The following is a 25,021-nucleotide window of genomic DNA, read 5'->3' as shown; positions in this document are numbered from 1 at the left end:
CAGTACTGTGAGGGGATCCTGCGGTGGGCACGGCAGACAAGAGCAAGCATCGGGGAAGGACATAGAATCAGAATCTTCCAGAACATTGGGGCAGAGCTAGCAAAACGCAGGGCCGAGTTTAATCAGACAAAATCTGTCCGGTAAAAGAACGGGGTAAATTTTGGTATGCTGTTCCCGGCCAGACTGTGGGTCATGTGCAAAAAAAGGGGCATTACTTCAACTCCACAGAAGAAGTGAATGTGTTTGTCAGAACCAACGGCTGGGACAAGCAACAGGCACGGCAACGAAGAGAGATGTACAGGGAAAGACTCTGCAAGAGCAAAAGACTAATTGGACAATGAGCATGTTTGCGTGAGACCGTGCTGCCTCGTTTTGATTATAAAGGGAAGACTGGATCTTAGAAAGGAGCGGGAACTGGAGAAGGCAGGTGAGAGGTGAAATAGGCAGAATGGGCAGTCAGCGGACAGAAGAAAGGGGCTAGCCCAGCCCGGGGAGGAGGGCCACCACACAAGCAGAAATAGCTAGCACGGGTAGAAATAGCTAGGGTAGACAGCAAGCAAGGGGACCGCGGTGCACCTCCCGATACAGAGGAAGTGCCTGCTCGGGGGGACGGGGAGGGAAATGGGGGGAGGGGGGACACACAAAAGGACCAGAGAAGAAAAAATGAGCTGGGTATCGTACAGGCCTCGGCAGGGAGGAACAGCCGGAGGATACAAGAAGGCGCCACAAGCAGCAACTTTGGGAGGGTCCCTAAACAAAGGGAGACCCCTGAGTGCAGGGCGCACCCACGTGGTTACACACAGTTGGCGGCCATGTTGGGTGCCCCCTGGACAAAGGGAAACCCCAGGGCGCAGGGGCATGTCCAACAGATAAGTATGGTTGATACCGCAGGAGCGGAGGGACAAAAACCCCCCACCAGGATTATCACTTGGAATGTCAGGGGACATAATGGCCCGGTGAAAAGATCCAGTGTCTTCACCCACCTGAGAAGTCTGAAAGCCGACATAGTCTTCCTGCAGGAAACACACTTGAGGGAGAAGGACCGACTGCAGGTAAGAAAGGGGGTGGGACAGATGTACCATTCATGCTACTGGACGAGGGCTAGGGGAGTAGCCACATTGATCAGTAAAAGGACGAGGTTCACAAGGCGACAAGGACGGTTACGGACGAAGGGGGACGGTACGTCATGCTTAGAGGTGTCCTAGACGGGTCACCGATAGTCCTGGTAAATGAGTACGCGCCCAACTGGGAGTCACAGACTTCATAAAAAAGACCATGGCGAAAATCTCCAACATTGACACGCACCGACTGATCATGGAGAGTGAATTCAACTATAGGACCCACTGATCGAACCCCAGATCGGGGGAAAGGATGGGCATGGCTAGGGAGCTGGCAACATTCATGGAGCAGATAGGGGCGGTGGATCCATGGTGGTTCCTACATCCCGGTGAGAAGGAAGTCTTGTTCTTTTCGCCGGACCACAAGGCATACTTGAGAATCAACTTCTTTGCATTGGGGAAAGCGGTGCTTCCAGGTATAGTAAGAGCAGAATATTCCATGATAGTTATCTCCGGCCGCGCTCCACATGACATGGATGTGAAGTTGGAGATGGGTCATGCCCAGCACCTCACATGGAAGTTGAACATGGGCCTACTGGCCGATGAGGTCTTCTGCCAAAAAATGTCACAAGCCATAGGCGAGTCAGTTATAAATAACCGGAACGGGGAAGTCTCACATTCCATGTTCTGGGAGGCACTGAAGGTGATGATTAGGGGAGAGATTATAGCCTCGAAGGCACGAAGAGATAGGGAAGAGAGGGTGGTCAGGCAACAATTGATCGACTCCATCCTGAAGGTTGACAGAAAGTACTCCGAGGCCCCGACTGTAGAGCTTCTGGCGGAGAGGAAAAAGCTACAAATGGACTTTAACCTGCTATCCACCAGGAAAGCAGTGCACCAACTCCGCCAGACACGGAGGACCTTCTCTGAGCATGGGGAAAAGGCTGACTGCCTACAGGCAGTCATGTGGGAGACAGCTAAAGGATAGCAGAGGCAGACTGGTAACCGAACAAAAAGAGGTCAACCGAACGTTTGAGACCTTCTAACGAGGGCTGTACACCTCCGAACACCACCCCACCACCCTTCCCCACCCCCTCAATAGGGATGCGGAGATTAAACGGTTCCTTGATGGACTGGACATGCCAGCCATGGGGGACAATCGGCAGGGGGACCTGGAATCACCAGTAGGACTGGGGGAGATCATATAGAATATCAGCTCCATGCAGGCGGGGAAGACGGAATGTGGATCACATAGTTCCATTTCACTGCTGAATGTAAACGCGAAGATACTGGCAAAAGTCCTGGCCAAGAGACTGGAGAACTGCGTACCAGAGGTGGTCGCAGAGGACCAGGTGAACTTTGTCAAGGGTAGGAAGCTAACTACGTACATCAGGTAGCTGTTGAATGTAATAATGGCCCCTCCGGGGAGAGAACACCAGAGGTGATCGTCTCTCTGGACGCAGAAAAGGCCTTCAACCGAGTCAAATGGAAGTACCTCATCGAGGCGCTGGAACGGTTTGAGCTCGGGACAGGATTCACCTCATGGGTGAAGCTCTTGTACAACGCCTCCAGGGTGAGCGTTCGGACCAACACCACCAGCTCTGAATACTTCCAGCTACACAGAGGCACAAGGCAGGGATGCCCACCGCCCCTAGCTCTTGTTCGCCCTGGTAACTGAACCCCTGCCGATCACTCTGCAAGACGCAAAAAGTTGGAAGGATATACCAAAAGGGGGCAGAGAGCACAGAGTGTCGCTCTATACAGATGACCTGCTCCTCTACGTCTTGGACCCACAGAACGACCTGAAAGCAATTATGCAGCTTCTGAGAGAGTTTGGAGTCTTCACGGGCTACAAACTCAACGGGGGAAAGAGTGAGGCATTCGCGGGGGAGGGACAGGGCTGGAGGGACTACCATTCAAACTAGCCCCCAAAAAATTCCATTACGTGTGGATCCAGATAGCCCATGACTGGACACAGATCCACAAGTGGAACCTGACTCGTCTGGCGGAGGAAGTAAAAAGGGACCTGCAGAGATTGGATGCACTCCCGCTTTCCCTGGCGGGGAGAGCGCAGATGATCAAAATGAACGTACTGCTGAGGTTCCTCTTCCTGTGGAAATCCATATCGATCTTCATCCCCAAGGTCTATTTCCACAAAGTGGACAAAGTGATTATGGCGTTTGTGTGCGAGGGTGGGGGCGGTAAGAACCAGAGAATCGCCAAGTCAACACTGCAAAGGAGAAAAAACATGGGCTGTCTAGCCTTGCCAAACTTAACAGCACTACCACTGAGTGGCATACAAGAGGGTGAGATACAAGAGCCATAAATGGAATGGGGGAGGCTGGAAGATCCCTCCTGCAAGGAAACGACCCTCCGAGCACTCGCCACAGCAGTGCTCCCATCACCCCCATCAAGGCACACATCCAGTCCAGTGGTGGTAGCCACATTGAAGACGTGGAATCAACCGAGATGTCCTCCATGGCCCCCAGCTGCTGAAACCACAAATTCCCGCCAGCCATGCTCAACGCCACTTTTAGAAAATGGAGCCAGGACAGGGAGTCACTAGCGGTTAGGGACCGCTACATACAGGACAGATTCACGACCTTAGACGAACTAACACAGGACCTAGACCTACCAACGGGACAGGAGCTCAGGCACCTTCAAATTAAACACTACCTCCGTAAGGAGCCGGCAAGATATCCCAGGGCCCCGAGAGACATTCTCCTGGAGGAGCTAATCAGCACAGACAATGGGCGGGGGGCCACCTGACTAGAACCCAAATGAGCCGGTTCTTCCTGGAGGTGGAGGATAAATGTGAACGGTACCAGGGAGGCCCGGGCAACCACGCCCACATGGTCTGAGCCTGCCCCAGACTTGATGGATGTTGGATTCTGGACAACCTTCTTCAAGGCGAAGACCAAGGTTGTTAGGATGACTGTGGAGCCATGCCTGAGAGTGGCAATCTTCGGGGTATCAGACCAGCCAGAGCTTCATGTGGGGAAAAGGGCAATGCCCTGGCTTTTGCATCCCTAACGCCCGGCGGTAAATCCTGCTCGGCTGGCTATCGGCAGCACCGCCGCCCACAGCTGCAGACTGACTGGCAGACTTGGCGGAATTTCTCCACCTGGAGAAGATCAAGTACACCATCCGAGGGCTTCCACAAAGCGTGGGGGCCATTCACCAGCCTATTCCAAGACCTGTTCGAGGCAAACAATGACTAGGAAGGGGGGGGTGGGGGGGAGATGACAGTGAGAAAAAGACAATAGATGGCACACAGAAGAGACAGGGGCAGAGGTGGGGGGGAGGGGAGGGAAAGGACCCCAAAGAAGGCACAAAACGAAGCATGGGGGGCTAGGGGAAGGGCCAGGGGAAGGGCCATACAGGCCCCACCCCCATCAAACAACAAAGAATAAAAACCCCGTGGGGGGAAAAAGCAGAACATGCCTCCAACAGGGTGGGGGGGGGGGGGCACTTGTAAAAACCGTTGTACATAAGACACGAACTAGCTTGTAAATATCAGACACACTTGCGCTGTTACGTTGTAAATATCATGAGCTTTATATGTTAAACTGTTGTGTTGTTAATGTTGGAAAATGCCAATAAAAATATTTTTGAAAAATAACACCAACACCTGGCGACAGCCAAAACAAGTTGTCAAATTAGTGTTGGCACAACCAAAACCCATTAGCATTGCAACAACATACAAGTACAGTGATATAAATTTGCACCCACTGTCCCTAACCCTCAGAAAAAAGGTGGATTTGTACTGTACCATCATGTCCTCCAATATCCCAAATACTTCAAGCCACTCTAGTTATTTTGGCCAATGAGCATAACTAGGCTTCGCAACCAGCAATGAGATCATGACCAATTAATATGTTTTGTCAGTATTGGCCAAGGCTACTCCACTTTAGAATACTAAGGGATGCTTTAAGTTTGCCTGAATAGACAGCATTGTTTAATGTCTTGCCTGAAAGACAGCACCTCTAGCAATACAACACTCTGTCGATACTGGGTCCTAGTGCCAGCTTGTACTCAAGTCCTTCAGTGGAGTTTGCACCAATATTTCTGAATCATAAATGCGAGTGCCATCAACTGGGCCAAATTGGCATCTATACATGTGCTAGACTATACACGATGCATACTATGAACATATCAATCCATTGCAATCAAAATACAATTGCAATTCAAGCAAGATCAGGGCTTCAGAGAAAATTACAAAGGATAACTGGGCAGATAACAGTCAAAAAATTGTACACTATAAAATGGAAGGGTGGAAATTAAAACTTCTTAAAGGAGCTACACATATGATGTTAGAAATGAATAGACATTGATAACAGTCTTATCCACAAGTATATATAATATACACTTAATTATGAATGTCTTGTAATGTGGAGGGAAAGTGGATTGAAGTCTAGCTTGGGCTGAAGTTTCATGAACTTGGTTAGTTTGATGCGGATAACTTGGCCATCGTGTGGAAATTGCAAGTTTCTAAGCCAGTGGACAAAGTACAGAAAGAGAACTGCATGGGCAGCACGGTAGCATAGTAGTTAGCACAGTTGCTTCACAGCTCCAGGGTCCCAGGTTTGATTCCTGGCTGGGTCATTGTCTGTGCGGAGTCTGCACGTTCTCCCAGTGTGCGTGGGTTTCCTCCGGGTGCTCCGGTTTCCTCCCACAGTCCAAAGATGTGCGGGTTAGGTGGATTGGCCATGCTAAATTGCCTTAAAGTGTCCAAAATACGTTAAGTGGGGGTTACGGGGATAGAGTAGATATGTGGGCTTCAGTAGTGTGCTCTTTGTAAGGGCCGCTGCAGACTCGATGGGCCGAATGGCCTCCCTCTGCACTGTAAATTCTATGATTCTATGATATCTCCTTCAAGAACATTTCCCCCCCCCCCCCCCAAAAAAAAAGCCACAAAATGTCACTGTCGTTACTAAATAAAATCCGTGCATTCTGCATTTAAATATACATTGGTGTTGTGCCAGCATTTCTCAATTCAGATCATATTCTACTCTGCCCCATTTGTAAATGTGATGTTCCTCTATTTAGTCACACACCAGGAGAAAATAAAGAACAGCAACTTGGGGCAACAGCAACGGACAGAGTTTCAACAAAACGGTGCAACACAAGGAAGTGCCATATGGTTTATGCCAGCTGCTGAAATCTGACTTCAATGATCAGACAAGCAAAACAGCAGTTGCTGTATAGATGAGAATGACTTGGGTTTTAATGAGATTAGCATTTCCAAGCTCCAAACCACCTTTATCAAGTCAAAGGAATTCATGCTGATATTTGCATTCGGACATGGATTTGATTAGCAAAAAATGATAAACCTACCAATTGCTGCAGTTGAAAGAACATTCAATCACTTAAACAGGAAAAAGTACAGGCTGCTCGGCTCACAATTTGAAGGTTTGGAAAAATACCTTCAAAGTAGCACTAGAAAATTCCACTTGCCAATTAGCCATGGCTGAGTAAGTTACATCGCAAAAGCTGAAACGTAAAATAACTCAGCAGCTTGAAACTATCAGTGTGTTCATTCTTACATCTCTTTCTGTTTTCCTACTATGTCTGAGTCTTTGTGGCCTTTTGCAGCTCTTCTCCATCACTGGTGATGAGCTCCATCTGTAGCAACACACTGAGCCTTTTAGTATTCTGGGTAAACCCTAACAGTCACAGTTTTTAGTAACTGAAAAGTCTGATAAAATGCTCGTTAAGACAATAAATGAAGGTTTATAGATCTCATTCATAAGAAAAAGAAGCAACTCTAATGCCAGAACGCAGCAGATGGTTTGAGAGATACGGAATTCAGAAGCAAAGTGGAAGAACGATCACTGCCAGCTGCCTTAGTGACAGGATTAGCAACTTATTAGACTGTTGCTCCACCTTATGGCTTCATGCAGTACTGCACCCAAACAATACATTTTTCTCCTTAACATTTTGAAAAAAAAAAATCACATATGTACAACTACATTAGCTGTGGCTCTCTTGCTGAGCAGAACATGACAGCCATGGGGCTGGTTTAGCACAGCGCACTAAATAGCTGGCTTGTAATGCAGAACAATGCCAGCAGCGCGGGTTCAATTCCCGTTCCGGCCTCCCCGAACAGGCGCCGGACTGTGGCGACTAGGGGCTTTTCACAGTAACTTCATTGAAGCCTACTCGTGGCAATAAGCTATTATTATTATATTATGTTTGCATATAAAACAAAAGCCAAGTGATTCAATGGATGTAAACAGCTTTTAAACTGTAAAACATTTAGTGATATCCTGAATGCACCAAAGTCAATACTTGCAGAAGAGTATGAGAAATTTGTTACTCATTAACAATCAAAATAGTCTTATTAGGGGGCAGTACGGTGGCATAGTGGTTAGCACTTCTGCCACAAGGCACCAAGGACCCGGGTTCAATCCTGGCCCTGGGTGACTGTGCGTGTGGAGTTTGCATATTCTCCCCGTGTTTGTGCGGTTCTCACCCCCACAACCCAAAGATGTCCAGGGTAGGCGGATTGGCAACGTTAAATTGCCCCTCAATTGGAAAAAAAAGAATTGAGTACCCTAAAAGAGTATGGTTCGTAAACTTACTGGGTTGACACACACGTCCTCAAAAGATGGCTATTTTAGTATTATACTATTACACTTTATTATTCATGAAATATTGCACCCACCTAAAATGGCTGATTCCCGATTAGAATGGTCAAACCCCGATCTAAAATGGTGAATGAAAGAGGCTGATGGGAAAATCAGCCAACAGGACTCAAACGGACAGCTGCAGGTAAAACAGTGGAGAAGTCAGCCCAGACCGATACCTGCAGCCATCAACATCACAACAACCCAGCCATCTGCATAGTAATCAGCCATCCCCGGGAACAATTGCTACAAATTAGCAATTGAAAGCCGACCCAGACCCTTTGGCGCCAGCAGGGGCTAACACAAAGAAAGGTAAACGACCACCCCCCGATCAAGGAATCGCCCATTATTGGAGCATATCGAACCAAGTGATTGGGACCAAGTCCAATCACTTGGAACCAGGTACGAGGTCCGCCCCGGGAGGCGGGAAGCCCCTGGGGACTATAAGAATAGGGGCCAAGTTCAACTCGACCCTTCTCTTCCTGCTCGCAACCTTCGAGACCCTTCGACAAAGAAAACCGTAAGTCTTACTCCAGCGATCGCTACCAGATAGGCGCTCCTGACTATCGACTTGTACCAGCCTTTGAATGCCGCAGGCTCAGAACCAATACGAAAGACCATTCGTTTCCCTGACCTGGTGGGCCATTTCCAAAGTTAAGTATTGGCCTTTAGTGGTAGGTAGTAGTCTAGAAGTAGGATTATTGTATAAGTATTAATTGCTGTATATAATAAATGAGCATTGATTTAATTCTTACTAAGCGGTGTGTTGCATTATTAATCATTACTTGGACTTGAACCACGTGGCGGTATCAGAAAGATACCTGGCAACTCATGAGCAAAGGTGACAGAATAAGAATAAAGTAAACGAAGGCTAAAACGAGCAACAATATCTATCTATGGCAAATATGAAGTTACGTGCGACCAATCCAATCAATTGCTGTAACGACCAATTCAAACTATGTATAATAAGCTTGAAATTCTTCTGGGTTTGAGCCAACCTTGTCTCAGTTGGGCAGCACTGAAGCAGAAGGTTGATGATTCAAGCCCCATCTCAGATATTTTTGTACTTTGTAGGCTGACACTCCAGTGCAGCACTGAAGGAGTTTGCATCTTTCAAATAATCCTCTCAGGGGATGTGAAAGTTTCGGTGGCACTATTTCAAGGAAGAGCAGGAGTTCTCCACGATCCTGGACAATATTATACTTCAGCCAACATCGCTAAAAAAAGGATGAACTGCTCATTAGAACATGTGAGATCTTGCTGCATCAAACTCGCTGCCATGTTTCCTACTTCTCAACAGTGACGACATTTGAAAAATTACTTAATTGCCTGTAAAGCACTTTGGGACATCTCGAGATTGCGATAGATGCCATCTCATGGTGGGGTGGGGGGCTGTGTGAGATAAAGATGAAGAAGAATCGGGAAGAGGTTGTGTCCTTTCTGGCTCCAGTGCAGAATCTTAATGGAAAGAAGTAAGGCTGCTTTTCTTAACCTGGAATCATTTCAAAAGTTTGAATGGGCAGAACACCCATTCCCACAAACATGCAAATGGTTCCATCTATTCCATGGCCAATGGTAGGCACACATGCTGTACAAGTGTTAGTTTAGCTCACACAGCCATAACCCCAAAGATAAGTTCAATTTTCGGTACTCAACTTTGAGTTCGGCTTTAGATTGTGACCTTTTTCCTCCACCTTCAAACCCTTTTTTAAAATATCCCATACATGCATTCCCTCAATGCAACTCCCCTCCCTTTCCCCACATGCGCGCACATACACGCCAGGCCATTTGTATTTTATTCTTCCCTTTTTGTTGCAATCTCTCACAGCTACATGTTATAATCCATCACATTCTCCCTCCTTTCAGTTATGGTGAAGTGCCAAAGGACTCAAAATATTAATTCTGTTTTCTCTCCTTACTGGCGCTGCCAGACCTGCTGAGTTGTTCCAGAATTCTCTGTTCCTGTTTCAGATTCCAGGATTCGTAGTATTTCGCTTATTTAAGGCTCATTTGTTTGGGAAGCAACAATGGGGAAAGATGATATCCAGAAAAAAAAGCCTGCCAGACTGTCTCATCACCCAGCCCATCATTCCCATTGGAGGCAATTAAAAGTACATGGACTGCCTGAAAGCTCCCCAGGTACATGAAAAGGGGTCAGCAGCATAGCAGATATGCACTTGCAAGTGCTACAGATAAGTATGTGGAAGTGTTCCAATGTGGCAGCAGTGTGTAACGCATACAGGTTGCAAAATGTCAAGCCTCTTGCGAAAGCACCTCCCAAACCTGTGACCTCTACCATCTAAGAAGGACAAGGGCAACAAACGCATTGGAACAACACCATCTGCAAGTTTCCCTTCAAGGTTGGAACTATAATCACTGTTCATTCGCTGTCACTGGCTCAATAATCTGGAACTCTCTTCCTAACAGTACTGTGGGTGTACAAACACGAAATAGACTTGTGATGAATGTAAGCAATAGATGAATGTAAGCAATTATATATACATATTATATGTATAGCATTTTAGATTTTTGGCATGACTGTTATTAAAAGCCTGGGTTAAGATATATATTTGTTTCAGTCATATTATTAAAGAATCTAGGTCATGGTATCCAGACTGTATGTCTGCTACAGCTGTAATTAAGAGGTTGCAAAAGGTGAGGTCATGACTGATTCTAACCACTAAGTTGTTTACCTACAGGGGGCCTAATGTAACATTGTTATGAATGCTGGAGATTAGGGTGCCACATGGCACAGTGGTTAGCACTGGGAATGCAGCACTGAGAATCCGGGTTTGAATCCCGACCCTGGGTCACTGTGTGTGTGGAATTTGCACATTCTACCCGTGTCTGCATGGGTTTCATCCTCCCAATCCAAAGATGTACAGGTTAGGTGGATTGGCTACGCTAAATTTCCCCTTAATTAGAAAGAAAAATAATTGGGTACTCTAAATTTATTTTTAAATTTAAAAAAAAATGATTGCTGGAGATTCCCTAGACTGTAGGTAATATAATTTTTATTCGTTCATGGGATATGGGCCTCGCAGGTTGTGCCAGCACTTATTGCCCATCCCTAATTGCCCTTGAGGGGGCAGTTAAGAGTCAACCACATTGTTCTGGATCTGAAGTCACATGTCGGCCAGACCAGGTAAGGATGGCAGTTTTCCTTCCCTAAAAGACATTAGTGAACCAGATGGGTTTTTATGACAATCTTCATGGTTTCATGGTCATCATTAAATTTTCTAATTCCAGATATTTTCTGGACTTTAAATTCCATCACCTGCTGTGGTGGGATCCTAACCCAGGTCCCTAGATCATTAACCCGAGTCTCTGGATTACTAGTCCAGTGACAATATCACTATGCCACCGAGGGAGTGGTGCTTAGTCCTAGCTAAGTAGGTCCTGGAACTTAGTGGGATACAGATGATGTACTTAATGGGAGGAGTCAGGTCTGTCTACAGTTTTGCAGTCTGATATAAGATTTTAAGTTGAACAGCAGCTTTGCCAAATGCCGTCAGGTTGAGGAAGAACTCCTGACAAGACAGAGGATTTTCAGGTTGCTCTTGAAAGGTTCCCTCTCCAAAATGTCGCTACACAGATAAGCAAACAAACTTGTTCTGTTAACTTTATTTATAAGTGCCATTTGATTTGTATTGGGGTTGCTTGGTTGGAAGATTCATAGTGAAGGTGTACGGTGCAAGTTTACGTTTTTCCTGTGTTTAAGAATTGTTGCATTGATAACTGCAAAGCTATTTTCTTAATGTTAACGTGGTTAATTCTGTGTTTCAATTAAATTAATGTTTTAACACAAAAGATACCTATTGGTCAGAGTCATTATTCTTGGGGAGAAGTATCCTTTCCTCACAGTTTTACAAATTTAAAAAATGTGTTGGGGTTCTTTAGAGGGGAACGGTAGCATAGTGGTTAGCACTGTTGCTTCACTGTTGCTTCACAGTGCCAGGGACCCAGGTTTGATTTCCGGCTTGGGTTGCTGCCTGTGAGGAGTCTGCACGTTCTCCCCATGTCTGCGTTGGTTTCCTCTGGGTGCTCCGGTTTCCTCCCACAAGTCCCGAAAGACGTGCTTGTTCGGTGAATTGGACGTTCTGAATTCTCCCTCTGTACCCGAACAGGTGCCGGAGTGTGGCGACTAGGGGGTTTTCACAGTAATTTTATTGCAGTGTTAATGTAAGCTTACCTGTGACACTAATAAAGAATATTATTATAATATTGTCTGGTATCCCAACAAATGTTGGGGTCTGATCCAGGATCTTAACAAGATGGACTCTCCAAGAAAACTGCTCACTACCAAAGGCAACAAATGTTGGCCTTGGCAGCAACTCTCAGACCCCAAGAACAAATTCAAGTCTGACCCCCATCGAACTTCATGTGATACAGCTCTCCATCTGAATTACTCAGCCAATCCCTTTAAACTAATCTGATCAAGCAAAGTGTGTGTAATATTAGTTATTCAAGCTTGCAGTGCATATTTTTAATTGATTAGCTACATAAATACAGCCCATTGAAGGATGAACAAATAAAAGGAAAGCATATTGCTAGCCCTGCTTCACCTCAACCTGCCACACTCGCCATTCAAGGATCCCTGAATGTGGCAATCTGACCCTGCTGCAGGATGCCCAATGATGGTCCGTGATGAGAGTTCTTTAACTTTGGAAAAGCGTGCTAAAAATCTACATATCTTCAGGTTATTTAGAAGAGGTAACAATATAAAAACTGATATAGGTAGTGCAAAACTTCACCATTGCTGGAAAAGAGAGACATGTGATCAAGGTTTTTTATCTTACACACACCAGGGCAGGACAGACCGCAAGATAAACTGACAGCAAAGGGAACACTTTATACTGCATGAGAAGAGCGTGCTGATTGGTTGACAAGTGGAGTCTGGTTGGTAGAGGCATTTCCATGGAGAATGCAGCAGAGAAACAATTATCTGCGGTGCTTTTGCTCAAATTCAAACCAGGGAGGGCAGGTCAACTCTGATTGGCAACGCATTGCTTGGGCTTGAAATGAGCCAGGGAATGGGTGTTCCCCAAGTTTTTGTTTAGTTCGAAAAGATGCAATGCGAGGACATGCTCCTTCGGTCTGCAATGGAGTGTGAGTATATATTGCTTCCGGCATGGTAATTGTAATTTATTAGCTCAATCAGGACTGCTAAGCAGGTGTTGTCCAATTGCAGAATCACATCTAATACTGGACACGTTTCGGGACCGAAAGTAGCAATTTTAGGCCCATTCATGAGTTTGCACAAGATACAATGAGCATTGATCCAATCAGGGTACCATTATTCCACAGGATGGCTTTCCTTTGCCTATCACTCACGCAGGTTAGAAACCACATAGGGCTCTATCCTTTGCAGACAGTAGAAGCATGTCCACACACGCCCCGAACAGGCGCCGGAATGTGGCGACTAGGGGCTTTTCACAGTAACTTCATTTGAAGCCTACTTGTGACAATAAGAGATTTTCATTTCATTTCATTTCATTTTGTCATTGTGTAATTTTCAACTGAACAGAAGTTTAGAGGACAGCCATACCCTGGTTCATTGCCCCCCCAGCAAAGTATTGACCAGAAGTGGCCAGCCCTGCCTGGTTTAAATTTGAACAAAGGCCCCGCAGATAATTGTTTCTCTGCCACATTCTCCGTGGCAATGCCTCTACCAATCAGAATCTATTTGCCAACCAATTGGCACTATTCTCGTACAGTAAAAATTGTTGTTTCCTTACTGTTGGTTTATCATGCCAGCTGGCCTGATGAATGCAAGACGAAAAGCTTCAACAGCATGTCTTTTTTCACCAATATCAAAACTGCTTCAATTAGTTTCCTCTGCATCACCATTTTCAGCTAATTAGAGTTGCGAAGCTCCAGTTTGTAAAATATTTTGCAGCTTTACAAGAAAAATTCTCACAATTACATTTCTTAAATTCAGAGCGCCTCTGATGACTCGTTTCTCTGACATTCCAGCTTAATAGATGGCTGTCAGCTTCCCTATTTTGGAATAAATTCCAGTGCCTAATGATGGGAAGTTATTTAAAAGTTTAATTAATTTACTTCAGGATTTCAGAGTTTACCAGACATTCCCCTAATTTTCTAGTCATTCCTCACGACACTCCACCCACCAGTCCCGATTTTCCACACATATTCTTACTTTTTCTCAGCTGGAAAGTGAGGCACCATCGATGTTGTTCCTCATTTGTGCACATATTGCTGTTGGAAACACCAGGGGAAGTTAATTTTCTCGTTTCTCCACATATGTAGAGCACACAACTGGAAAACATTTGGTGCAATTTGCCATGCAAAGATGTGCAAAATTGCACAAAGTGCAATTTGGGGCAGCACGGAGGTGCAGTGATTTGTACTGCTGCCTAACAGCGCCAGGTTTGATTCCCATCTTGGGTGACGGTCTGTGTGGAGTTTGCACTTTCCCCCCTATGTGGGTTTCCTCCGGGTGCTCCGGCTTCCTCCCACGGTCCAAGGATGTGCAATGAGGTGGATTGGACAAACTAAATTGCCCCTTAGGGTGAGATTACAGGGGGGGGGGTATTGGGCCTAGGTAGGATTGTCCTTCAAAGGGTCGGTGCAGACTCGATGGGCTGAATGACCTCTTTCTTTACTGTAGGGATTCTATGAATTCAAACCTGGTGCTAGTTCACCAATTTGGGGGGGGTTGCATGTGACGATCTCAGCTCTCTTAATTCTCATAGAAAGAAAGAAATTAATGCTAACTTATATATAGCAACTTTCACAACCTTAGGATATCCCAAAGCATTTCACAGCCAATTAAATACTTCTGAAGTGGTAACTGTTGTAATTTAGGAAACACAGCAAGCAATTTGTGTTCAGCACAAATAGCAATAAGACAAATGACCCAATCATTTTATACACCCCCACCACTCCACTAAGTGATGCTAGTCGATGAATCAATATTGGGCAGGACACAGAGAACTTTCCTGTTCCTCGTTTGAGCGTATTAGCTCATTTTTCATCCACCCGAGTCATCTGGAATGGGGTTCAAGAAGACAACCATCTGACCCAAAGTGCTACCACTGAGCTAGGGCTGATCTAGAGCAGTCAAATACCACAACTCCCTCTGTTTCACAAGCTCCATCATTTCCAATACATATTACCCTCTTCCTTTTTTCCCTTCTCACCGAATGTCCTATACCCAGGTACTATCTTTCTCAGCACTCTTTTGGGAAATGACAGATCATTCTTGCTATTGAAAAACAATGATGTTATTGAAATTTGAATGTACATGTACCAACTCATTACAAAAACACTTGTGTAATCAAAGAAACCGAGCTAACTATTGACCTAACAGATTAAAATTGATTGGCAAAGTTAATTAGGCCAGCTGCAAGCACTTCATCACGCATAATTCCAGACAGCTGCACAGCTGATGCTCCAGAATTATTCAAATTTGTTATATCATGCACAATTAACATTAACATATCCAATTCACCAAGTTCAAGCACAAGTTTTGAATTTTGACATGGCCTAATTATTTTTAAGTTCACTGTAAAAATACAATTTAGTACATATATTTAATCTTTCCCTGCCCAGCATCATTCCAGTTCGGAAGCCCTTGCACGTCATATTCAAAGCAAATTTTCTGTACAGATCAGCTGAATTCACCCGGCAGTAAAACCAGTAAGTACAATGCCATAGAACATTGGCTATTGAATAAACAAAGAGAAAAAAGAAAGGCGTTTTTATAAAGTGCCTCATCACATCCTTGGGCATCACACAAGGGTTTAACATTGAAACACGTTTGTGTTTTGAAGCACAGTCATTGTTAAGTGAAACCATAAATCAATCTGGCAAAAGTGCCCAACGAATACAAAAGCATGACTAAAAATCATAAACATGCTCAGTAAAGAGGAACTTTTTTTACTGCATCGACAACAGACAAGAAGGAATTGAGATGCATTTCCAAAACAAGGACTACTAACAATGCAGTTTAATTGAAAACCTCTGCAGCACCAAGGTCCCATTCTCTAATGGTACCATGGTTTCTATCTCCTCTTCTGAAGAATGTTATACACAAATAAGGAATAATAAGGATTGTCATAGGGCGAAATTCTCCACCTCGCGATGCCGCGAATGTGAACAGTGATCGGGCAGAGAATCAGGCATCCAGCCAAAATAGAGGTCCGCCTCCAGTGCCCATTCGGGCGCCATTCTCCAGTCCATGGCTGGTGGCGATAACCAATGGTTTGCATTCCATACCAGCAGCGGCATGCAAAACCAGCATTTACATGCATTTAAATGTGATTAAAGAATTGGACACAGTATGCTCCATACTTCCGTGGTGCTCCTCTCCTCTCAGGCAGAAGTTTCATGGGTGTGAATTATAACAAGTATTTACAAACATGAACTGGGCGCCATGACTGTGGAGGGGGAGTGGGAGGCCAAGCAAAACATTGAAAAACCTTTGAAAACTCTGGGGCTTACTGCAGGATGGCTACCTGGGCCTGGAGCAGCAGCAGGTACCGACTTGGGTGCCAATTCCGGGATCGAGATGGCATAGCTCAGACAGCCATTGCTGCAGTCTGTCTTATAAACACATCCCTTTGGTGCAACTTACAGGCTGTACTGACTGTATTGTAAGTGGAGTGCTTAAAAATAGCTCCAGCTGCCAGGCACTTTGGCGCTAACGCCGGCCCCAACGGTCAGAACACCCGCAGGACTGCAAATTCGCGCCAGCAGAGTGCTGGCCCATTAGCATGTCCATCATTAAGATGATCATTTCTAAAATTGTTTACCAAGGGATTGTTGAGACTAAATCTCTTCAATATCGAAACTAGACCAGCATCTTGGCACAGCAGTTAGGACAACACAGATGGACATTCACACAGTTTTTCTGTCTGAGTTATAGCAGGAGTCTGGTGGTAATCCCACAGAATTTTGCGACCCTTTTTTTCAGTCAAGTGTTTTGCCAGTTAAAAGACTTCCATACCTGAAGCCCCAGCCATCAATAGCACTTCCAAAAACCACATTTCCCTGTTCGGGGGCAAAGTAAAGATGTGAATCATCTGTTTCTTCCAGGCCAGCACTCCAGTCATAGATGTGTTCACTGCTCTTGGAGTCTGAACATGGCTTTTCTGTGACTTCCATCTCTGCTCTATCTTCCAATACTTTTGAAGTAAACAGGCTCCCAGTCACAGCATTTACCTAAAGGTTTGCACAGTAAAATTAATCTGTCAAATGTATTATTTCTCACGCTCAACAATACATTTTAAAGACAAAAGGATTTTTGACAATGGTGCAAATGTCAGTTATTATTCTTGGGCTTTTGGGATGACACGCGGCGCAGTGGTTAACACTGGGACTACGGCGTGGAGGACCTGGGTTCGAATCCCGGCCCTGGTTCACTGTCCGTGTGGATTTTGCACATTCTCCCCGTGTGTGCGTGGGTTTCACCCCCACAACCCAAAGATGTGCAGGTTAGGTGGATTGGCCACGTTAAATTGGAAAAACAAATAATTGGGTATTCTAAATTAATTTTTTTTTTTTTTAATTATTCTTTGGCTTTTGATAATACTGTGGTCAAACAACTAGCACAGGATCATGAATTTACATGTCCAATTGTGCTCCTCATTCCTGTTCCCTGGCACCGTGAAGAAATCAGAGTGGGCACTTCTTGGGTAAGGGGCTGAATTCTCCGCCATCGGGATTATCGCGGCAGCCTGACAGCGTTGGGCTGCCTCACAATGGGAAAACACAATAATACTTCTTGAAACCCCAGCTGGCAAAATGGGAAATCCCGACGGCATGGCGGGCCGGAGAAACCCGCCCATGGTCTCTGACCCCTGCTACATCGCCATTGCATTTCCTAGATTTCTCCTTTGACCTTCAAGATCATTTTCATATATGCTTCCCCTGTGCCACAAAAGGTAATTTTAATCCTATGATGTGGAAGATCCTTAAATGAAAACTTGATCTACAAAGTAACAGTACAACCTGACTTTCTATGGAAAAGTACAGGAAAAGCTTCCAAAAACAGTCATTCTAAACTTTAACAGTATTATCAATTAGCAGAATTTTCTAATATCCCATGTCGAAAAGTGTACTGATTTGTTAAGTACATAAAAAAACATGGCCTTTTCATTCTCCTAACTTTGCTCTTGCGCCATTCTGAAAGGACCCATTTTCCAAGCAAATTCATTTATACTTTCACCAATGGGACTAGACAGTTAAACACACCATTCTCCCCAAACACCCAGTTCATCAAAGCACCAATCTGAGTATCCTCAGCATAAATTAATTTTAGGGGAAAAATTCTATCCTTGCTCAACTATTTCAACTTTTTTCTCTATTTCTTTAATAAAACTAGCAGCCTTTTCTTTGAGTTCTTCTCCACTTTAGACCCCCTATTTATCCTGCAAATTGAAAAAAGCTGTTCTAAACTGATGGCAACTCAATTGGCGAACTCCCTTAACACTACCGTTGGATGTCAGCCAGGATCTAAGTGAAGTATTGAATAGACAGGTCTTGAATGGAAGCTAAATGGGACCAGAGTGGGAGCACTCACGGTGTGGCTCAATTAGGTTGGAAAGCAAAAGCAATTTGGATGTAAACAGTTGGTTGACTGAGAAAACAATATGGCCAAAGAAAATCAGATAAAACCATTCAAGTGATTTGACTGGCTTTTTGAATTAAGATGGCTCCTATTAATAACTTTGGGACAAAAAAATCTACCATTTTGTTGATTTACACAAGTTAATATTTTCTGACTGGTAGTTCTACATTTGAAGGAACAATATGATTAGCTTAATAAATAATGATGTCTGACCCAAACAGATATAAGTGCAATGATTAATTTTTCCCATGAACTATAGGCACCCATTAAATGATAGACAGGCAGATGGGTCAGGATTCAAACCCAATTACAGACATGAGAAAATCTAGGCTGCTGCTTCACTGAGGGAGGGATGCATTGTTAGAAGTTCCCCCCCTTGAAATGAAACATTAAACCAACCCTGTCAACTCAATGTGGATATAAATGTTTCCATGGCGTTATTCATATAAGAGCAAAAGTGCTGGCCAACATTATTAACAACAGATTACCCAGTCACTCATTAATTTTCTGTCCCTGGAACTTGGTGGAATCTGGCTGCTGCATTTTCCCAAATAACAATAACTGCATCACCAAAATAGCAATCATTAGGTGTGAAACACTATCGGACATCCTGGGGATGTGACAGTTGTTATTCAAATGTAAATTTGTTCCGCTTTTAGATAGACAGATAGTAAACTGTCCACAGGTAACCATAAATCTAGAACAATTAGAATTTGAGCACAGCAAGCAACTTTCCATTTGTAACCACTGAACATAATTTATGACCCAAGTGCAAAATACCCTTATGTTGTCCAAATCAGAGATAAAATGAATGCCATCTGTGGTCAAATTACACTAAATACACAGCACATCATTACATTTTAGCAATTTAATTTCTCGTTTTATAAAAATATAGATTGGAAAAGACAAATTGCTGAATTAATGATTAATTAGTGTCCGAAACAACATTTCTTTCTATGCTTTTTTAAGATATTATAAATGCATTTCTAGGCCAAACCAGTTAGCTTACCATGATTCAACATTATGATTTGTTAAAGGCGACACATTGCTGGGTGCGGAACCAGTTCCATAACCCCAGAGGACACCAGTACCAAATCAGCAAATTCGTACTGGGTTGTGCAAGAGTTCACCTCCTACACAGATCAAAGGTTGTCAGGCAAACTGCACAACTCAAATTTTGTTGTCATCTGTAAGCTACCTGTCGAAATATTTTTTTTAATGCTTCTTTCATCACTTAAAATGAGGAGAGAAATAAATATATTATACAGCAGGTGGTTTTCGTTTTCAAGCCTGCGTTCAATCTAATTAATGTCTGCGCTGCAGAACCACTTGCTCCACACAACTCCTCAGACAGTTGAGTCCACGAGTGAGTGCCAATTACTAGAATTTTATGAAAAGGATGCTTGATGATGAAAATAGCTGAACTAATACCAATTCACGGGCATGTTCACCTCGAGCTTGCATTTATGGCTTTTCCCTGCAGTGGCAAAAAAAATTAAAGCCTTCATTCCTCGGTTTCTCAGCCTTTTATTCCATACTTTGGCTTATTTAAAAGGTTTGTCAGCAAACTCCCCTTTAATTTTGCTGTACTCTTCTTACTCGCTTAATTTAACCTTCAATCTTTAGTAGTCTCATTGATTGAATGTTCCCCCAATTCCTTTGCTTTCCTAGTTCTATCCCTTTAACATCTAAGTTTTGATTCAGTCCAAATACTACCAAATGACAGCTGCTGTTTTCATTATTATTTATATATAATTGCAGTTGCGCCTTTGGCTCTTGTCTGTAAAATACAAAAGTATGCAAATTGTTTTAATTCGCATAAATTCACAAGATAATTGGAGGCAAAGAAGATCATTCAGCCCATATTAATTCATCCCTTCACAAGCATCCAAAAGCACACTCTCCCAATACAGCATCCTTAAATGGTTGCAGGATTTTTGATTCCACAACCCTCTCTGACAGACTATTTCACATCTTGACCATTCTTTATGTGAAGAAATTGGTGACACGAATGATAAACATGCCTTTCAATAGTTTGAATCAATGCCTCTTGTCTTACCATTGCAACTTGATTAAAAATTATAATGCAGATTTAACCTTTCCATTTCCTTAAAAATGTTGTATACTTTGCAATTCTGCTGGCTCAACCCATATCTCTTAGCCAATGCCACCCAAAACAGATTAAGTAGCCATTCATCTCAGAACAATTTGTGGGAGCTTGATGTACACAATTTGTTGCACCTGTTATGTGCCAGGGTTCAGAGAACCCCAAAATATATCATGGAGTTCACCTGACCCACAACTTTTACTAGATTGTGGTATGGGGAGCACACGGCCCACTCTACAGGTGTGGTACAGCAGAAATGGAAAAGTATTTTTTAAAGCAAAACAACGTTTATTCTATGAACTCAAGTTAATCTTTTTAAAACATAGTGAACATCTTAGCAACCATCAATTCAAATACAACCCCCAAAGAATACAACACTAAGTAATCCTTACTTTCCTTTTAACATTCATAAGACTTAAAAAAACCTTTTAACAGAAGTACATCAGGTTTAAATTCACTACTGAGAACAGTTATCCCTCTGAATTCGCCAAATGATCAAGAGATAGTCTTTACATGGCAGAGAGAACAACAGTACACCTGCTTTGGCTGGCTTCAGCTCCAATACTGAAACAAAACCAAAAAAACACAGACACACGCAAGCTTTTCTCAAAGTGTAACTAAAAGCTGACAGACAGCCCAGCTCCACCCACACTCTGACAACACTGCAGTAATAAACACCCATTCCTTAAAGGTACACCCACTACAGTTATTCTATGAAAAACACCCATTTCTTAAAGGTACTCTCACATGACACTTCCCAAGAAAAAAAAATAAACCATAAACTTCAAGATGGTTTCATTTTTCACCTTTCCCCTATCCTTTAAGAAATGCACCCAGTAAATATACATTTTTGTTTCAGAAAACCAACACAGGCATATTAATATTGTCCATTTTCTTTTGTTCTTCTTCCTCCAACTGAACCTGCTTCCGTTCATCACATTTGTGACACAGCATCGGATACCACGTTTTCTCATCCTGCCACAGGTACTATTTTTAAATGAAATGGCTATAACAATAAACTCCAGCGAAACAGCCTGGCATTGTTATTCCGGAATCACTCCAAAAACATCAAAGGATTATGATCAGTATATATAATGGTGTCAGACAGATTGTTGGTCACATAAATGTGAAAATGTTGCAAAGCCAGCACCAAACTCAAAATCTCCTTCTCTTTTTAAAAAAAAAAAATATTTTATTGAAAATGTTTGGTCAACCATCACAGTACATTGTGTATCCTTTACACAATAATATAACAGTATAAATAACAATGACCTGTTTTATAAACAAAGAGTAAATAATATATAACAAAAACGAAAACTAAATGGCAACTGCCTTGTCTCAGATAAACACTCTCCAAAAATATGATTTAACAGTCCAATATACAATTATTTATAGCAACGACCTATACATATTATACATATATATTAACAACCCTGAGAGTCCTTCTGGTTCCTCCCCCCATCTCACCCCCCTCCCCCCCTGGGCTGCTGCTGCTACCTTCTTCATTTCCATTCCCTCTATCTTTCTGTGAGGTATTCGACGAACGGTTGCCACCGCCTGGTGAACCCTTGAGCCGATCCCCTTAGGACGAACTTAATCCGTTCCAGCTTTATAAACCCTGCCATGTCATTTATCCAGGTCTCCACACCCGGGGGCTTGGCTTCCTTCCACATCAACAGTATCCTGCGCCGGGCTACTAGGGACGCAAAGGCCAAAACATCGGCCTCTCTCGCCTCCTGTACTCCCGGCTCTTGTGCAACCCCAATATAGCCAACCCCCAGCTTGGTTCGACCTGGACCCCCACTACATTCGAAAGCACCTTTGTCACCCCCACCCAGAACCCCTGTAGTGCCGGACATGACCAGAACATGTGGGTGTGATTCGCTGGGCTTCTCGAGCATCTCGCACACCTATCCTCTACCCCCAAAAATTTACTGAGCCGTGCTCCAGTCATATGCACCCTGTGTAACACCTTAACTTGAATCAGGCTTAGCCTGGCACACGAGGACGATGAGTTTACCCTACTTAGGGCATCCGCCCACAGCCCCTCCTCAATCTTCTCCCCCAGCTCTTCTTCCCATTTCCCTTCCAGCTCATCTACCATAATCTCCCCCTCGTCCCTCATTTCCCTATATATATCCGACACCTTACCGTCCCCCACCCATGTCTTTGAGATCACTCTGTCCTGCACCTCATTCGTCGGGAGCTGCGGGAATTCCCTCACCTGTTGCCTCGCAAAAGCCGTCAGTTGCATATACCGGAATGCATTCCCTTGGGGCAACCCATATTTCTCGGTCAGCGCTCCCAGACTTGCGAACTTCCCATCCACAAACAGATCTTTCAGTTGCGTTACTCCTGCTCTTTGCCATATTCCAAATCCCCCATCCATTCTTCCCGGGGAAAACCTATGGTTATTTCTTATCGGGGACCCCACCAAGGCTCCCGTCTTTCCCCTATGCCGTCTCCACTGTCCCCAAATTTTCAAAGTCGCCACCACCACCGGGCTTGTGGTGTATTTCTTCGGTGAGATCGGCAATGGGGCCGTCACCATAGCTTGTAGGCTAGTCCCCCTACAGGACGCTCTCTCCAATCTCTTCCACGCCGCTCCCTCCTCTTCTCCCATCCACTTACTCACCATTGAGATATTGGCGGCCCAGTAGTACTCATTTAGGCTCGGTAGTGCCAGCCCCCCCCTATCCCTACTACGCTGTAAGAATCCCTTCCTCACTCTCGGGGTCTTCCCGGCCCACACAAAACTCATGATACTCTTTTCGATCCTTTTGAAAAAAGCCTTCGTGATCACCACCGGGAGACACTGAAACACAAAGAGAAATCTCGGGAGGACTACCATTTTAACCGCCTGCACCCTCCCTGCCAGTGACAGGGATACCATGTCCCATCTCTTGAAGTCCTCCTCCATTTGTTCCACCAATCGCGTTAAATTTAACCTATGCAATGTACCCCAATTCTTGGCTATCTGGATCCCCAAGTAACAAAAGTCCCTTGTTACCTTCCTCAGCGGAAAGTCCTCTATTTCTCTGCTCTGTTCCCCTGGATGCACCACAAACAACTCACTTTTTCCCATGTTCAGTTTATATCCTGAGAATTCTCCAAACTCCCGAAGTGTCCGCATTATCTCTGGCATCCCCTCCGCCGGGTCCGCTACATATAACAACAAATCATCCGCATACAGAGATACCCGGTGTTCTTCTCCTCCTCAAAGTACTCCCCTCCACTTCTTGGAACCCCTCAATGCTATTGCCAGGGGCTCAATCGCCAGTGCAAACAATAATGGGGACAGAGGGCATCCCTGCCTTGTCCCTCTATGGAGCCGAAAGTATGCAGATCCCCGTCCATTCGTGACCACACTCGCCACTGGGGCCCTATACAACAGCTGCACCCATCCAACATATTCATCTCCAAAACCAAATCTCCTCAGCACCTCCCGCAGATAATCCCACTCCACTCTATCAAATGCTTTCTCGGCATCCATCGCCACCACTATCTCCGCTTCCCCCTCTGGTGGGGGCATCATCATTACCCCTAGCAGCCTCCGTATATTCGTATTCAGCTGTCTCCCCTTCACAAACCCAGTTTGGTCCTCATGGACCACCCTCGGGACACAATCCTCTATCCTCATTGCCATTACCTTGGCCAGAATCTTAGCGTCTACATTTAGGAGGGAAATAGGTCTATAGGACCCGCATTGCAGCAGGTCCTTTTCCTTCTTTAGGAGAAGCGATATCGTTGCCTCAGACATAGTCGGGGGCAGCTGTCCCCTTTCCTTTGCCTCATTAAAGGTCCTCATCAGTAGCGGGGCGAGCAAGTCCACATATTTCCTGTAAAATTCAACTGGGAATCCATCCGGTCCCGGAGCCTTCCCCGCCTGCATGCTCCTAATTCCTTTCACTACTTCCTCTATTTCAATCTGTGCTCCCAGTCCCACCCTTTCCTGCTCCTCCACCTTGGGAAATTCCAGCCGGTCCAGAAAGCCCATCATTCTCTCCCTCCCATCCGGGGGTTGAGCTTCGTATAATTTTTTATAAAATGCCTTGAACACTCCATTCACTCTCTCCGCTCCCCGCTCCATCTCTCCTTCCTCATCCCTCACTCCCCCTATTTCCCTCGCTGCTCCCCTTTTCCTCAATTGGTGGGCCAGCAACCTGCTCGCCTTCTCCCCATATTCGTACTGTACACCCTGTGCCTTCCTCCACTGTGCCTCTGCAGTACCCGTTGTCAGCAGGTCAAATTCTACGTGTAGCCTTTGCCTTTCCCTGTACAGTCTCTCCTCCGGTGCCTCCGCATATGACCTGTCCACCCTCAGAAGTTCTTGCAGCAACCGCTCCCGTTCCCTACTCTCCTGCTTTCCTTTATGTGCCCTTATTGATATCAGCTCCCCTCTAACCACTGCCTTCAGCGCCTCCCAGACCACTCCCACCTGGACCTCCCCATTATCATTGAGTTCCAAGTACTTTTCAATGCACCCCCTCACCCTTAGACACAGCCCCTCATATGCCATTAGTCCCATGTCCATTCTCCAGGGTGGGCGCCCTTCTGTTTCCTCCCCTATCTCCAAGTCCACCCAATGTGGAGCGTGATCCGAAATGGCTATAGCCGTATACTCCCTTCCCCT

General features: G+C 44.7%; 1 protein-coding gene across 3 annotated transcripts in view; it reads right to left on the bottom strand.

The window, feature by feature from the left end:
* Nucleotides 1-25,021, bottom strand: part of efl1 (elongation factor like GTPase 1) — a 450,668-nt gene that overhangs the window by 381,870 nt on the left and 43,777 nt on the right. For all 3 annotated transcript variants that reach the window (XM_072468746.1, XM_072468749.1, XM_072468748.1), the window contains exon 7: nt 16,659-16,873. In XM_072468746.1, coding sequence (XP_072324847.1) covers nt 16,659-16,873 — 215 coding nt within the window. The remainder of the gene's footprint in view (nt 1-16,658; nt 16,874-25,021) is intronic.

The sequence above is a fragment of the Scyliorhinus torazame genome, chromosome 12 (assembly GCF_047496885.1).
Source record: "Scyliorhinus torazame isolate Kashiwa2021f chromosome 12, sScyTor2.1, whole genome shotgun sequence".
NCBI classification, from domain to species: Eukaryota; Metazoa; Chordata; class Chondrichthyes; order Carcharhiniformes; family Scyliorhinidae; genus Scyliorhinus; species Scyliorhinus torazame.
This window is presented reverse-complemented; position numbering and strand designations above follow the sequence as displayed.